This window comes from Micropterus salmoides, unplaced genomic scaffold (genome assembly GCF_014851395.1).
Source record: "Micropterus salmoides isolate LMB-PRFRI ecotype aquatic unplaced genomic scaffold, ASM1485139v1 Ms_hic_scaffold_23, whole genome shotgun sequence".
Classification (NCBI taxonomy): domain Eukaryota; kingdom Metazoa; phylum Chordata; class Actinopteri; order Centrarchiformes; family Centrarchidae; genus Micropterus; species Micropterus salmoides.
This window is the reverse complement of record NW_024041484.1, coordinates 20,681,278-20,697,149: the sequence shown is the minus strand read 5'-3', so window position 1 is coordinate 20,697,149 and position 15,872 is coordinate 20,681,278. Positions and strand designations below refer to the sequence as shown.

Here is a 15,872-nt window from a genome sequence, read left to right as displayed (position 1 = left end):
AGATGCTGACATGGCCAGTCAGCTGCCATGAGAAGGTCATTTGTGATTTTGATGAGGGCAGTTTCTGTGCTACGATGTGTCCTAAAGCCAGATTGAAATGGCTCGTAGAGGTTGTGATGCAGCATATGATGGTTGAGTTGGGCAGCCACAGGTCTTTCCAATAATTTGCATGTAAAAGGTAGGTTAGAGATTGGGCGGTAGTGGTTTGGATCATCTGGGTCCAGGCCAGGTTTTTTGAGTGTAGGGATCACCGCCGCAGTTTTAAAGCTGGTGGGGACCCCCCAGAAAACAGCGAGGTGTTGATGATGTTGACCAGTGTGGGACCCAGAGTTGGAAGACATGCCTTGACCAAGGCAGTCGGCATTGGATCCTGTTTACTGGTCGAGGCCTTAGCTTTTGACATTAGCTCAAGAACTTGAGCTGTATAAGCGGGAGCAGTGACTGCTACATGTATCCACACTGTGTGACAACGAGATCTCTAGAGGCAATATCCCCTGTTGGCCAACTTCCAGATGGCACTAACGCTGCTAAAAAAGGGCAATTTGGGCTTTGGTTATAGTCAATAAAAGAAATGTTGTGGCTAAAATTGTCCATACACATACAAATCCACACAGCTCAGTAAGTAAGATCACAAAAAAGCCATTACCGCTGTGTGTCCCAGGGTCAGATGTCTGAGATGTGTTTTATGTACACCCTTCCTGCAAAAGTCATAGTCACACAGGATTCATCACAGAAAACCCGGGAGGACTTTGCACACTAACCGGCTGACATTTTCTTAGAATAGAATTAGGAGACAGGAGGGTGACTGATACACAACCAGGTCCACACTAACAGACTGTAAATCCATGTATAACATGATCCATAAGAACAACAACACAATGTAGTGTCTTGTCCTGCTTGACCATTAATGGTCATAAACACAAATCAGTCTGATGTTGCTGCACAGGAATGTTCCACCACCAGGACAAACTCCAGCTGAACAGTGGATGTGTTGATTTTCTGATTCAACAGAACATAACAAGGTTAACCATCCAGCAATGTAAATGACTACTTGACATAAACACACTCAAACATATTATCATAATAAATCAATATAACATATGGCCAAAAGTATGTGAACACCCCAGTGCACCACTTTCGTTTACTTTTTTTCAGGGACTGCTTTTCATGCTTTATGCTGGGCCTCTTGGTTCTACTTAATCAATTAGTTCCTAATACTGCAGCATACAATGATATTTTAGACCAGTGCTTCCCAATGTTCTTTGTCTGCCTAATGCATTCCCACAGCATCAGATAAGTTCAAGTACCCCTTTATCAACAACACAATGTGTCTGTTTTAGGGCTGCAACTAACAATTATTTTCATCATGGATTATTCTGCTCTCTATTTTCTCCATTAATCATCTGTTTTGTCTATAAAATGTCAGGAAAAAAATGCAGATCACAATTTCCTAAAGCTCAAAGTGCCATAGTTTGTCCGACCAGTAGTCCAAAACTCAAAAATACAAAGTTTGCAATGATACAAACACAGAGAAAAGCAGCAAATTCTCCTATCTGAGAAGCTGTGACAGCAGAATGATCGAAAAATCTGTTATTTGTCTGTCAATCGACTAATCAATTCTGCTGTAGTCTGTTTAAATTTATTTTAAACTGGATGTTGTTAGAATAATATAACAATAATAATATTCTTGTGATCTTGGAATTGTCTATGTTAAGGCTTGGTGTATTCTTTTCCTCCAGTAGGTTTGTTCATATTTGCATTCATGCTCCTACCACTGCAGAAGCCAGAGCTTCCAACCATTTATCCCACACTTTTATACATTTGGACTTTTTATTACTAGTTTTCATCTACTCTTAATCGTGGCACATGGTGTTAAGGTATAACTGATTCAGGTTGGTTTATTTGGCTTATTGTAGCTAACGCGCTTGTGGGAGCAAATCCCTGGTGGAAAGACTGAAACCAGAAGAAGGGAGGCTGTTACAGTAATAGATCAGTGCCCATGGTTTTGGAATAACATTCAAATACACCAGTACACACACACCAATTATATATGGGTGTATGGTCAACAGTCCATAAAAAGGCCTTAATGCTACAAAACTACACCTCCAAGTAGCTTAAAGTACACATAAAATACTTTCTTACTTCAATTGTGATTAGGAGGACTTCACTTTAAGTCTGACAAAATCAAGTGATGGCAATCAACACACAACCAAACAACTTGATTAGTGCACCTCTGAGAGGAGGGACAGGGCCCTATAGGCAAAACTTGCCCCTGGCACGTCTCTAAAGGGCAGAAACACAGGAGAGATGAGAGGCTGTGTCCTACCAGGACACCTGAGCCTGCATTTACCCTTAGGCAGACAAACACCCTCGCTTACACAGACACAAACACACACACAGCTCATTTATACTGCATGAGAAAACGAGAGGCAGTGTACATAGGTGGTTATAGGATCCTCCCGTTGGGAACAGTGGGTGAGTATCCCCAATACTTCCAACCGTCCCGCCCTGCAGGTGCTCCGCTCAAGTGTGTAGTCAAAAGTGGTGGAGACATAAGGGCTCATATTAGGGGCGTGATGATGCATGATAACAAGACAAAAAGATTTTTAACACTATTTTGAAGTAATAGGAAATGATAAAATATTTGAACTGGGGGTCTGGAGATCCTCCCCCAGAAAAATTTTGCATTAAACACTTAATTTCCTGCATTCTGGAGACATTTTCTGCTCCATTTTACAGTGGCAATGTCTTTATTTATATAAAGGGAAACTTTAACAAAAATTAAGCTGGCATGTGACAATTCATAAATATAAAAATATAACAGAATATAATGCAGTAAACAGCAGCTTGTTTTTTTTAGCTTAAGTTACTTTTTGGACAATGAATTTGTTTCTCCTATATTTAAATTGCATTGCATGTTCTCTTATTGTGCAAATAAACCTTTCTCAAAGCATTTTCATTTGTTAGTTAACATTTCTTGGTGCAAGCTATTTTTCAGAAGATTTTTAACAATTGTTTTCATACAGTGATGGGAACAAAATCAGCCATTTCTAAATGTGGTGGGGACATGTCCCCAGGTCCCCAGTGTAAATGACACCTATGGCACCGCTGCTCATCTGAAAAACAACACAGCCGTCTTGCTGCCATGTAATATCTCATTAAGTAACAAATGTTGTATTATGTAATATCTGCAGCACTTTGTCTTTGAGATGATACACTAGATAACATAAAACACTAAAGGGGACAAAAAGGACAAAGGCACTCACTATGTTTGACCACAGAGCCCTTTGTCATCAGCTTGTCAGCACTGACTCACTCACAAATTCACACACTCACAGGTGAAAACAGCAGGTTAAACAGTATAGCATTTCTCCTGCATTGTGCCTCATGCTTTCATCCTCTCTCAGTCTCGTGAAAAGCAATCTGGGCGGGCAGAATATAGAGGCAGTGCTTACATTACAGGCAGCTATGCACAAACCTGACACGTCTATCTGCGGGGAACACAAATAAGATCGACGGCACATGAGACAGACATGCAGTGTTTATTAACAAAGTATTTACAGTCAGGGGAAAAACAGAGACAGCAATGTGTTGATGTCTAAGTCTGTGAATCCTTGTAGAGAACATTTGCAACCAGTGCTCTCACTGCTGCTGGGTCTTCAGTGTCTGTGGAGGGAAAACACAAATGTGGCAATGATCATTAACATGAGACTCAGTGTGTGAGCAGATGAACATTAGAAGGACTTTATTAACAGTTTAAACTTCTTCTTTGGTAGGAAGTCAAACTATATTCAAATACAAGTACACTTACAAATGTTCTTCTTACATTTTTCTTTACAGTCATGCTAGCAACTCTAGGGATAGAAATGTTGATCTAGACTGAAATATTTCAACAACTACCGGATGGACTGCCTGGAAATTTTGTATACTCAAGATAAATCCTGATACTTCCGGTGATCCCCTGAGTACTTACCACCTGCAAAACTAACAGATTCCCATCAGCTGTACTAACTGAGGTTAGCATGCTAACAAGCTAATTGAAGATGGTGAACATAGTGAATGCTTAGCATCAGCATATTAGCATTGTCACTATGAGCATGTTAGCATTTAGCTCACAGCTGTGCCTACATACAGCTTCATAAAGCTGCTAGCATGGCTGAAGACTCCTTGTCTCGTTACTAAAACACTGACAATAGTCCACTTACAACGGGTGTTTAAAGCTCACACACGCATATCAAATGATTAAATGTAAAGAAAAATGTTCTCCCTATTTCCCTTATTCATGAATTTCCACTTTGTTTCTAGTGTGTAGCAACCTAAAGCATTTCAGATACTTAATATAAAAGGCAAAAAGTAGTTCCTTTCTTTGTTTTGCAGACTACTGGTGCAATACACATTTTCAGCCATAAATTCCCAAGCCAGCTTTTACAAAATGTTTAGCATGACCCAAATATATGTTGTTAATATGAGGGCAACCGGAAGACAGATGCTACTTTCAACCCCAAGTGACTTTTTGTGTCCTCTGAACCTGTACTTCACTAATTTTATAGACTTTAACTTTTTAGACTTTAAGTACGTTTTGCTGATAGTACTTTAACTTAAGTAACACTTTTAACGCAATACTTTTACTTGTAGCAGGGTATTTTTTACATTGTGATGTTACTACTTTGACCTAAATAATAAATACAAATACTTCTGCTACCACTGCCAATTTCTACACGTGCTTCTCTTTTAACATCTGGTGTAACAAAAATACTCCTTACCTTGCACTGTCCGACGCTACAACTTCTTCTTCTCTAATGAACAATCTAGCTTATGATCAAACTCCTCAGTCACAAATTAAAAACGTAGGAGGAACTATCTATATTACGAAACCTTCCCATGTTGTGATGGAGAACTGACAGATTTTTTGTAATCACCCTTTAGCTAAAGGGCGGTTTTAAGGTGAGTGAACAGCAGGGAAGAGCCTGAGAGCTGCTGCTGACATTTCTCGGAGGTCAGGGCGAGGCAGCTATTACCGCTTTCATTTTTTCCACTTCCTTTTTAACTTTTAGAGTTTGCCACAATTGCTGCATCTGAAATTAAATTCACCTAAAGCAATTTTTGAAGGCACTTTAGTTGCAAGAGACAGATATTTGACATGTGTGCTCTCATGCGGACAAAAACAGTTGACTTAAAAAGCCAAATACCCCCTCCTCCACACTTTATATCAGACACATTTTCACACTTATTTTTCCTCAGTGTGTCCCTCTCTCTTTTTTTCCCTGCAAACCTGCTCTCCTTCTCTCTATTTCCTCGTTCCTAGGCTGCTACATCAGACATTTTCCACACTGGGTTAGGTAACAAGCCTGCAAAATCACATTCAAAAGAAACACAACAGGCCTAGAGGTTGAATTATTAACACAGGCAGCAGGACGCTACGCTAACTCCACCACCAGGCTCCAGAAAAATCAGCTGGAACCTGCATTTTCATGTGCAATCACAATGCTCCAGCAAGTCCTGCTAATCATGTGTTTGTGCGTTATCATCTTTTTTAATAGGTTTCCACTCATTTCACAGAGCTTTTCTGACATGAAGAGGTTGACTAGCTCATCCATGCAGACTTAATAGCACGGACTAATTTGTAATTTAATCAGATTCATCCTCTCCTGTAAAAACATTTTATATATGACACGCAGTGGAGCTGAAAATGCACAAGGACAGAGGCGAGATTAATGTTCGAACAAAAGGAAATTAATAGGAAATAAATAACCATGTTTGCGCATTCACAATGATTAACCCAGCTATTGGCTTAGTTAAACATTGTGTTTGTCAGGAGGACTGTGTTTGGTAAGACCCTGGGCAGCGGAGACACAATTTTAAAGAGACAAAAATCAGAATGCAGTATCTGTGGTCAGTGTGCTTATGGATTACAGCCTTTCTAAAAAAATACTTAAGTCTTTTTAGCCCAGTTGACAGAAAAGCTATGGATTTATATACATTTGGATTTAGAAACAGATGTGTAGATATGTACTGTGCTTTGTTTATTAAGTTGAAGCCCTCCAAATTTGGATTTTATCTTAAAGCTCCGCACAGACTTGTTGTAAATGGATTGTTTCCACTTGATGAGGTGTTAGTTCTTAAGATGTGATCATTAGCATAATTGATGCACCTAAATTGCTATATAAAGCAGTGGATCTCAAACTGGGCGCCCCCCCCCAGATTAGAGCCTAAAGATGCATGAATATGATCCATGTGGTGACAAACAGAAGTGCCCTGATGCTAGCAAGGCTAACCTGAATCTTGTTTATTTCAGTCGCCTCTATTGTTATTGACTGATTAAAATTAAATCCACTTTTACAAACGGGGTGGGGGGTGAACTTTTTTTGGCTTCGGAAGGGGGGCTGACAGAAAAAGGTGGAGAACAACTGATATGAATCAAGTTTCATTTACAAGTCTGGCTGTTACAAATCAGCAGACAAAAACACAAACATAAAATATTTAGCAGAGTCAGTAGTGTTAGGGGACCCGAAACAATTCGAAAATATCAGATGCTAATGATGTGTCAACAGAGCAGCGCTGTACTTTAACAGAAATAAAGACAGAAAGGTTTGACATGCGGTTAGATGCTAAAACGACAGTCAGCCATACTAGCCGCTTTGTAATGGCTGTGCTACAGCAGCGCTTTGAGCAAAATGCCAATATCAGCATGCTAACATGCTCACGATGACACTGTTAAGAGGGTGATGTTCAGCCGGTATAATGGTTAACATGTTCTCTATCTTAGTTTAACGTGTTAGCATGCTAACATTAATAATTAGCACTAAACACAAAGTGCAGCTGAGGCTTGTTTTTCAGGTATTTGGTCATAAACCAAAGAGTTGTTCTTGCACGAGGCCCATTAAACTTCCCTGCATGCTGTAAAATCTGCCATGTGGGGATCATTTCACTCTTTCCTCCTACTTAGTATTCAGGTCAGAGTCTGAGTGTTATAGCTGGATGGCAAACAAGTTGACTGCAAATAGTCACAGTTGGTTTCTTGTCCAATTACAACAACAAACAGGGGAGATGTCAGTTTGAATTTGACTGAGGATGCTCTAATCTGAATTTAATCAGCTTCCGAATTACTAGCTCTGTGTTGTTGGTGTACCTACCGACTCCCAGCACCTTCAGGTGGCTCTTAAACATGGGTTTCTCCTCCAGGACCCGTAACATGTTAGTGGACTCCATGCGCTCCAGCTCCACCTTCCAGTAGACATATATTTTGTGACTGAAGCTTACATACACCAGACAGGGGCTGTTCTTACCCTCCTTACATGTATACTGACCTGCAACCGCACAGACAAAACAGAAATAACAATCAACATTCATATTTTACAGGCAGTTTTTGCCCAATATGTGGTTGACACTGCTGTGTTTTACTGGGTTATGTGAATCCCAATGAACACATCAGCAGTCCTCTGCTGCCTGGTTACTATTATGTGTCTCTGTAGCACAGCTAGCGTCCACACAAACAGAGAAACCAATCTAATCTGCCTAAATGATCACACAGAGCAAGCAAAGGGTAGACTGGTTGGGTGGTGATGACACAAACACACACTCGGTAGGTGCAAAGAAACCCCAATGGCATCAGGCAGCTCAGACAAAGTCTCTTTCTCTAATCTACTTACTACTATACATGTCATATTAGCTCCCTCAAATAAACTGTAGCTTGTTCTCTGCAGAAAGATTTGAAAGGACAGAGAAAGTAGTAGGAGTAGCAAAGACTGCGTGACCCTAAAGCTCAATGTTGCCACCTACTGGTGTAATGAGAAATTCTAGCCATGGATTTACTCTCAGCATCCAAAGCAAAGGTTCCCAACCAAGAGCCACTGAAAGGTACCAGGCCTCAATGAGTCAATGATAAAAATGATATAACTGATGTAATAGAGGCTGCTCTAGGCTGTTTTATTTTGCAGAAGTCCCCTTGAACTTGGTGCCTCATATTCATTTAATTCATTTTTCCTCACTCTCTAACGTTCCCATTACGACAACATATTAATTTTTAATTAAATTAGGTCATCAGTGCACATGATAGTAGCAGCAGTACAGGAAATCTGTGTGAGTACACTACAGTAGTGTTTTAATAAGTAACTTTTATGAAATGCTGTCCAGAGCAAACAAAGTTACTTGTTACTTCTTTACATGTCTAACGTAGCAAAATTATCATTCATTTGGAGTCGTGTTTCTGTCCACCTTCACTCTCTTTCAGCTTTTTGGTCTCCCACAATTCCTCTGATGGAAATATCTGTCTCTTTAGCTGCTAAATGCTCCACTATATTCACTAGCTAGTCGCTAAGTGTATCTGTCTGCTGTTTGGTGCTGAACAGGTAGAGTACAGAGGGGTTTTAGAGCTTTTTCACTGATGAACCAACTCCTAATATTTGTATAACAGTGGCTGATGGAAAAAGTGCATTAAATTCACACTGTTTTGCCAATTATTTGAAAATTCGGTTAAAATCTGTCCTACATTTGGGTGGAAACCTGGCTTGTGTCACATTGTTTTGACATATATATATATATATATATATTGATACATTATATTAAAAATATCAATTATAGATCCAGCTTTATGCTTCTAGTTTTGGTTTTATGCTCGTCCACTCACTCTCGTGGGATCTATTTTCTTTTGTCTTTCTCTCTCTATCATTTTCTCTCTTATAGAAGCTTATTTGTGTGATAAATAAATAAATAAATAAACAGATTCACACCTGAACCTTAACTGACAGCGATCTCGTATTGTCATTGTCAATAGAAATATGATCCATGGTGCACAAAAGGTTGGGAACCTCTGCTCCAACGTAAAAGAGGCAAGCATATAGGAGAAAATCTGACCTGATATATTAGATCATTTGGGGTCAAGCATGAGGTCGCTCACCCGCACAGAAGGCGTTGACATTCTCATCAAACTGGAAACGCACTACTGTCCGATTGTGGTCAATGATGTAGGTTTGACCATCCCAGGCGCACGCTACCACCTCCTCTCTGCCATCTCCCTGGAAGCAAACACACATTCAAAACAAAAACAGAACCTCTGTACTTGTTGCTGGACACATTGATATGGAGCAGCTTTTATCTGTTTCATTCAAGATAAATATTAAATATCTTTATGGTTGGACAAATCCAACAATTTGAAGATGTTATGTCTCTGTGAATTTTATAGATGATATGTAGACGACTAATCGACCAACACTTTAATGTTTGTGTTGTGATGTCTTGTTGAAAAAGTGGTTGTACCCAACAAAATCTGATTGAGACAACTCTGTCACTTGGTTGAAGAATGTTACACTGGTTTTCAAAAAAACTAAATCAGGAAAATAAATCACTTTTGGCATGTTTATGGTGTCTTTTCCCCACCAAAGGTAAATTATATTTTACGATGTATTCTAGTGTCAGAGAGTCTGATGACTTCTATAAATAAAACATGCTCTACCAATAGATTGAGACGTCTGTTAATGGTCAAGACAGCATTGCATAGGTTACCTACCCACAGTAGATGCCGGCCAGCACAACCCCAGTTTCGAGAAGCAAAGTTGTAGCAGCAGCCGCGTTAAATAGTGACATAACTTACTGATAAAGTCCCACTTCAAAAAACCTGAACTATCCCTTTAACAAAAGCTGAATATTGTGATATAATACAAAGCTTTCTGTTGTATATTTGTGACATTATTTTATTAGTATGATTTTTCTGACATTTTTTAGTTTTTAACAAAAGTATAGCCACTACTAATATAAATAGGGGGTGATGGTGCTGATCCTGGTAACAATGATACAACAAAGCTAAATTTAAGTAACAGTTGTGGAATCACTATGTGGTGCAACCTCTCCCCAGAGGGCGTATCTAGATTGAAGAGTAGAGGAAATACTAAATTACAATACAAATCAGCAGAAGTTTATAGAAAATACACAAAACAAGCATCCATCAGCCATCAAATGTTTATTTTGAAGGCAAAATGTATCTTTTAGTGTGTGTTTTAGTCATGGGTCTTCTCTATGAAAAGCATAAAAAGTGTGCATTTCAAAATAAAGTATTTTATTTCACTTTAATGTAGAAAACTATGCAACTAAAAAAAACTGTGTGACTTTAAGTTGGCTTTTACAAAAGCCACTAATTTATGAAGAATGGACTACAACAATGGATCATTTGGCTGCTAATGAGAGGGTGACTATTGAACAAGCCTGATCAATATTTGTTTACATGGGGCTCTTTCACTGCCTGGTTATCTGTTAACTCTTCCCCCTATTTTGTACGTGTGTGTTTATTTGTGAGTGTATTTTTACTAATAGTTAGTCCTATTAAATACATCATCTTCATTTTTCTATTTTCTCCTTGTTCATACTTGCTTTTTGTTGCTAAGGCCCAACAGAACGAGAAAATGCACAAAGGTTTAATGAAAAATGTAAATAAGCATTAATATAGCCCTACATAAATACACACAAACTCACAGTAACGTCGAGCTTCTGCAGCGCAAAGAGCTGATGATCCACCTGGACGGACCACAACAACTGCTCTGAGCTGTCCATCAGTTTCAGGGTACCTGCAACATTTGAAGGCAAATAATACTATTCTGTTCAACGTGTTTTTTATGATACCGCTAGTGTAAAGAATACATCAATAAATCACAAGAAAAACTCTTAAAAAGTTCTTTCTGGCAAACACAAATTCTGAAAGGTTTGCTTTTCATGGCTCCTTTGACACATTTTTGTGTCTGTGTGTGGCTGACTTTTTATGAAAAGGAAAACAGCGACAATGAAAAGTAGAAATCTATTATAAAAAAGCAAAATGGCAAAATGTTCCAACAAAAGGGCACAGCATGAATTCAACCCTGGTTCAGTATAAACTGTAAACATCTTCTTGCCAACAAAGTGAGAAAATCAAATATGCTTCCACACTGTGGAGTCTATCAGACAAACAATCCCTGAAGTGATGAACAGAAGTGAAATACAGCCAGTAATAGTTTCTCTAAATGTTTCTTGGGTATAATGTAGTTGCTTTTATCTATGCAGAGTAAAATGTTGGCAGCCGGAAGCCTTCAGTGATAATCCCACTGGATCCTCTCTTCTTTAAATATTGATGGACTCTCCAGCTGCTCTGAGAGCTGTTTGCCAGTTATCTGCTGCTGCCAGGAGGATCCTCTACATTGGCAGTATGCCTTCAAAAGTCTTTTCCACTCCACTTCTGGTCCTTATGGTATTACTACTACTCCAAATACAGCAAGTGGGCATTGCTATGCAAATACCTCATGTTGACTGAATAGATGCTTTCACATCTGATCCAGATGAACAAAACAAATTACACATTGTTGTGTTTAGTTCTGGTCCACTTTGTGTTCCTGCTGGCTTTTTACAAGAGGAGTAAACATGAATTGGACAGTTTTGATGACATCATCAGCACTACAACAAATTTGGGAGACCTGACAGCAAATTATGCAGCACAGTGCTGTGTGTTATGTTATTTAGGGTGGTTTCACTTTCTGATTGATCAGAGAAAATCCCAGCACTCACATGTTACCAGGGTTACACAATGATGCTGTATCAATATAGGTCATACATCACACTTATGTGGATCAGGAAATCAATTTCTTAACAGCTGACAATCAATCAGCAGATGGAAGTAGTTTAGCTTTTGAATTCATGCTAAAATTACATCTGTTGGCTTGTTTTGCTTTCACACCACAAACAAAGAACGCCTGACTCTCCTTTTCAGGCCATCGCTGCCTGATTGTTTAGTCTGCACCAGAGATCAATTAACAGTTTTCAAATCAGACCAAACGAACCAAACTAAACGGGCAAATGCACCAATATTACTATTATTTCATTCCTTAAACAGGAACGTATAAAAGTACCCTAAATATACTTATCTTTTTTCCAAAAAATAATGTGTTTAAAATTCATGACTTACCATCTAAAGTACAGAGAGCGAACAGCCCACATTTAGATGATTCCTCTTTTGAGCCTATTGAAAAAAAGACATCCTCTGTAAACATTTATGAACCAAAATCTTTTGGATCTTATGGATAAACCAATGGTTCAAGAAAAATACACATTACTAATTGGTACAAGGCTTAGTATGTCATACCTTTGCTTATGCTGCCAATTAGATGAGTGGAAACATTTTTGTTGTGTATCCGCCCAGTGGTCACATGAGGAACTACATCTCTGCAAGGTCCCTCACTGTGAGCGAAGAAATCAAAGCATATTTCCAATCACAGTTTCTTATGTCTACAAGTCTATAATATAACTTTTGTTTGTACCAATGTCTACCTCCCAGGGGTGGCGGGGGCCTCTTCTCCAGAGCCGGTGGAGTCCTGCTGTGTCCAGGAACAGAGGAGGATAGCGTAGCCACAGCCAGGCTGAGACACCATCAGCTCTGGTAAACCCTCTGGACCCGGATTCACTGACAGACTGTCCACCTGCACCACAGGCATCATCATTAAACACTGGGGTTTTGATTAATCAGATAATAAGCTTACATGTCAGGGCACGGGAAGCCTTTATATCTCTGCGTTACACTAGAAATATTCCTAACACAGGGGCGGCTGTGGCTTAGAAGTTAGAGTGGGTTGACTGTTAATTGAAAGATCAGCGGTTCAATCCCCAGCTCCTCCAGGCTGCATGTGGAAGTGTCAAGATACTCAACCCTAAATTGCCCCTGGTGGCTGTTCCACCAGTGTATGAATTTGTGTGAAAGGTGAATGCGACGTAGTGTAAAAGCGCTTTGTGTGGTCGCAATACAAATACGGAGCATTTGTAACTTTCTTGTAGGGCTGGGCAACAATCATCAATATAGTATAGAAATTTATAAATAAAAGCATGTAAAATATCTGTTTTAAAATGAAAAGTGCTGTACAGTGTTTAAAATTAAGAAAAAGGAATGTGCAAAATATTGACTAGAGAATGTGTCCAGAGTATGAAGAATATGTGCAATGTGAGAAAACAATATTACGTACATGTTCCTATATTGATATATAAGATTATATGGTACATGTATTTATTTATAAAATAATAAATTATGTTTAAAGTAGGGGTGCAATTAATAATTTCAATATCAATTAATTTGTGGACTATTTTAGATTAACTGATTAATAGTTTAGTCTTTAAAGTGTCATCAATAGTGAAAAATGCCCATCACAAGTTCACAAAGTCCAGGGTGACATTTTCAAATTGAATATTTTGTCTGATCATCAATATAAAATATTGAATTTACAATCATATAAAGCTCAGAAAAGCAAATGTTTGGTTTTAATTGCTTGATCGAATTTTTGACAATGAATAGAAAAAATTTGCGGCTGATAAAATTTTGGGATCGACTAATCAATTTATCATAAACGAATTGTTTTGGTTCTAGATCAAAGCAAATAACTGTGTTCCACTGCATTACATGAGATCAAACTCTTCAATTTCAATTACAGAATTCTTTATTTAGACAACATAAATCTAAAATAAAAATAAAATTAAGATAGAATAAAAGCATGATAAGAACATAACATCATTAATTGCTTTGACTGTACCATATTTACTGAGTGCACAAGTATAAAACCAAACTCTATGAAGCCCTCACATTTTCAGTTAGCAAATGTTAAGATAATAATTAAAGTAGACTACTGCTGTTATCCGGTTTGTAACAAACAAAAAACATTTTGAAGTGTACCTGCCCCTCCAGAAGCCATTTCTTCAGCAGAACCAGCTGTCCAGATCCCAGGTCTGAACTGTCAGACGGCTCCTCCCAGCGGAACGCTCGCACCACTCGGTCTGTGTAGCCCACCACCAGCTCGCTGCGGCCATCACCATCTACAGTGAAGACACACACACACACACACACACACACACACACACACACACACACACACACACACACACACTCACTCAAATTCAAAAGTAAAATAGACAAGGTGCCTGTATAATTCTGTATATAACAAATAAAGCCAGGATTTACCAATATCACTAATAATGATGACTTTGGTGTTGGCAGGAATATGTTGGGTGAAGAGGGGCTTCTGGTCGTCAGAGGACATGAATTCATGCTGACTGGATGAATCTGCTTTACTTGAAGTGGCGGCTGTCAGGTCAAAAAGGTGAAACCATCCCTCTGCACCAACAGCTACAACAAAGTTCTGTCAAACACACAACATTGGGAAATCACCACCAAACTATTAACGAGAAGCTGCTGATGATCATTTGTCATTTCATAACTTACCTTTCCTTTGTTGCAGACGTCTCCAACTGCAACACAGGTCAGCTGGCAAACAAAGACACAGTACATGAGCAAGAGGAACAAATGCACTCATGATGTTTTCCACAGTTTTCTGCACTGACCATGCCCACACAGGTTCTGGTGATCCAGGGTTTGGAGTCATCGTTCTTGTACACAAGCAGCTTTCCATTGGTGTCCCCCACAATCAGCTCGTTCAGCTGCAGAGAAAAGAGACATTTACTTTGTATGAAAGAAAGGTTGTTTTTGTGTGTGTCCAACCACCACTATTTAACCACTCTCACAGATTCTGTGATTTTTATCATGGTGTACGATACGTGGGGGAAATCGTTTTGGCCTCAGCGATGCTGCATACAATACAAACAATAAATAATTTACAATCTACAAACAAACAGACTTCTAAAAGACTTTTTACCCAGTTGCCAACATTGTACATGTCACCGTATTTTCATTGCACGGGAAGGTAGCAGTATATTGCTTAAGGATTAACTTTGGGTTTGTAAATTACTTTTATTAAGAAGGCTGTTAGAAAACGGCACAAATGAGTTTTTAAAATGATTGATCGTCTACATTTGAGGACTCTCCATCTGCCTGATGGTAAAAGCTCGTCCTCAGAGTGACATGGGATGAATCGTCTAAGACTCTCTGTCCTCCTTTTAAAACTGACTTTTTTCTTTGGAGGAATCTGTGTTCTTCCCAACCCATTATGGCAGTCTTTGTGAGTTGAGCCAGTTTAGATTTAGACAGTACATGTAGATTCCAATACCGTGCTTGTATACCGTATTTTATTAGACTTTCCAATACTGCCTGATAGAACATAAGCATTAGTTTCTGGTTCACACCGTCCAACCATCTCAGGAAGCATAATCTCTGCTGGAGTCTGGAGCAAAGACTATTAACATGGGTTTGCCAGGTAAAGTTTAGGTCATGATATTTTGCTTTTACATGCTTTATTTGACTAACTTATCTTATGGTATCTCTGGTGTATGCACATCCCAATGTTGTATTCAGGTGTGTTGGCAAGAAGACAGAAACAATGCCAAGAAAAAAAACCCTCATGCACTCAGAATAAAACATCGAGCACATCTATGGCCTCACATCTTCCTCGGAAGTGCTCACAGATTGACCTTTAAATGAATAAAGTGAACTTAGCTTCATTACCGAGTCGTTGTCTGCATCTCCCAGACAGATAGCGTGAGGAAACAGAGTTCCTGTAAAATCCAAGCTAACACGTTGAACGTAGTTCAAGGACCGCATAGTTAGCTAACTATATTCCAAGCTGAGCTACCTTAATGGTTGGGCAGCTGCTCTTATCATTAGTTAGAGTTAAGATCAGTCATGAGTTGATAAGTATATTACTAGCTAAGATTAGCTCTCATAGGCTAATGGCTTAAAATGAACGATATCCTCTCCCAACATCGCGACATAAAATCACATCATTACTAAGTAACTGTTTTTTAAATGCCTCTTTGTTGTTTGTTTTAAAGCCTATGTATTCATATGTTTTGTGGCTAAATAACTGTACAGTTGCTAACTCGGTTAATACACGCACTTCTTCCTAGTAAACAAAATCACGTGACCATGGAAAGTACGGAAGCGCAGTAGAGACCAAATTGTCTATGTTGCAAACCCTACACGCTTC

The 15,872-nt window shown here is 38.9% G+C and overlaps 1 protein-coding gene across 2 annotated transcripts; it reads right to left on the bottom strand.

Annotated features, from left to right (window-relative positions):
• Positions 1–3,523: 3,523 nt before the first annotated feature.
• itfg2 (integrin alpha FG-GAP repeat containing 2) lies at positions 3,524–15,805 on the bottom strand. Of its 2 annotated transcripts, XM_038739027.1 has the most exons (12): positions 15,392–15,805; positions 14,335–14,430; positions 14,216–14,257; positions 13,955–14,132; positions 13,670–13,809; positions 12,283–12,431; positions 12,098–12,192; positions 11,921–11,974; positions 10,465–10,556; positions 8,897–9,014; positions 7,134–7,307; positions 3,524–3,666 (listed from the first exon to the last, which is right to left on the bottom strand). In XM_038739027.1, the coding sequence occupies exons 1-12, from the start codon at positions 15,485–15,487 to the stop codon at positions 3,599–3,601; spliced, it is 1,302 nt and encodes a 433-aa protein (XP_038594955.1). In that variant the 5' UTR covers positions 15,488–15,805; the 3' UTR covers positions 3,524–3,598. The 2 variants fall into 2 exon arrangements, with proteins under 2 accessions (XP_038594955.1, XP_038594956.1); XM_038739028.1 differs by lacking the exon at positions 3,524–3,666 and having other exon boundaries at positions 7,172–7,307; positions 8,854–9,014.
• Positions 15,806–15,872: the final 67 nt, after the last annotated feature.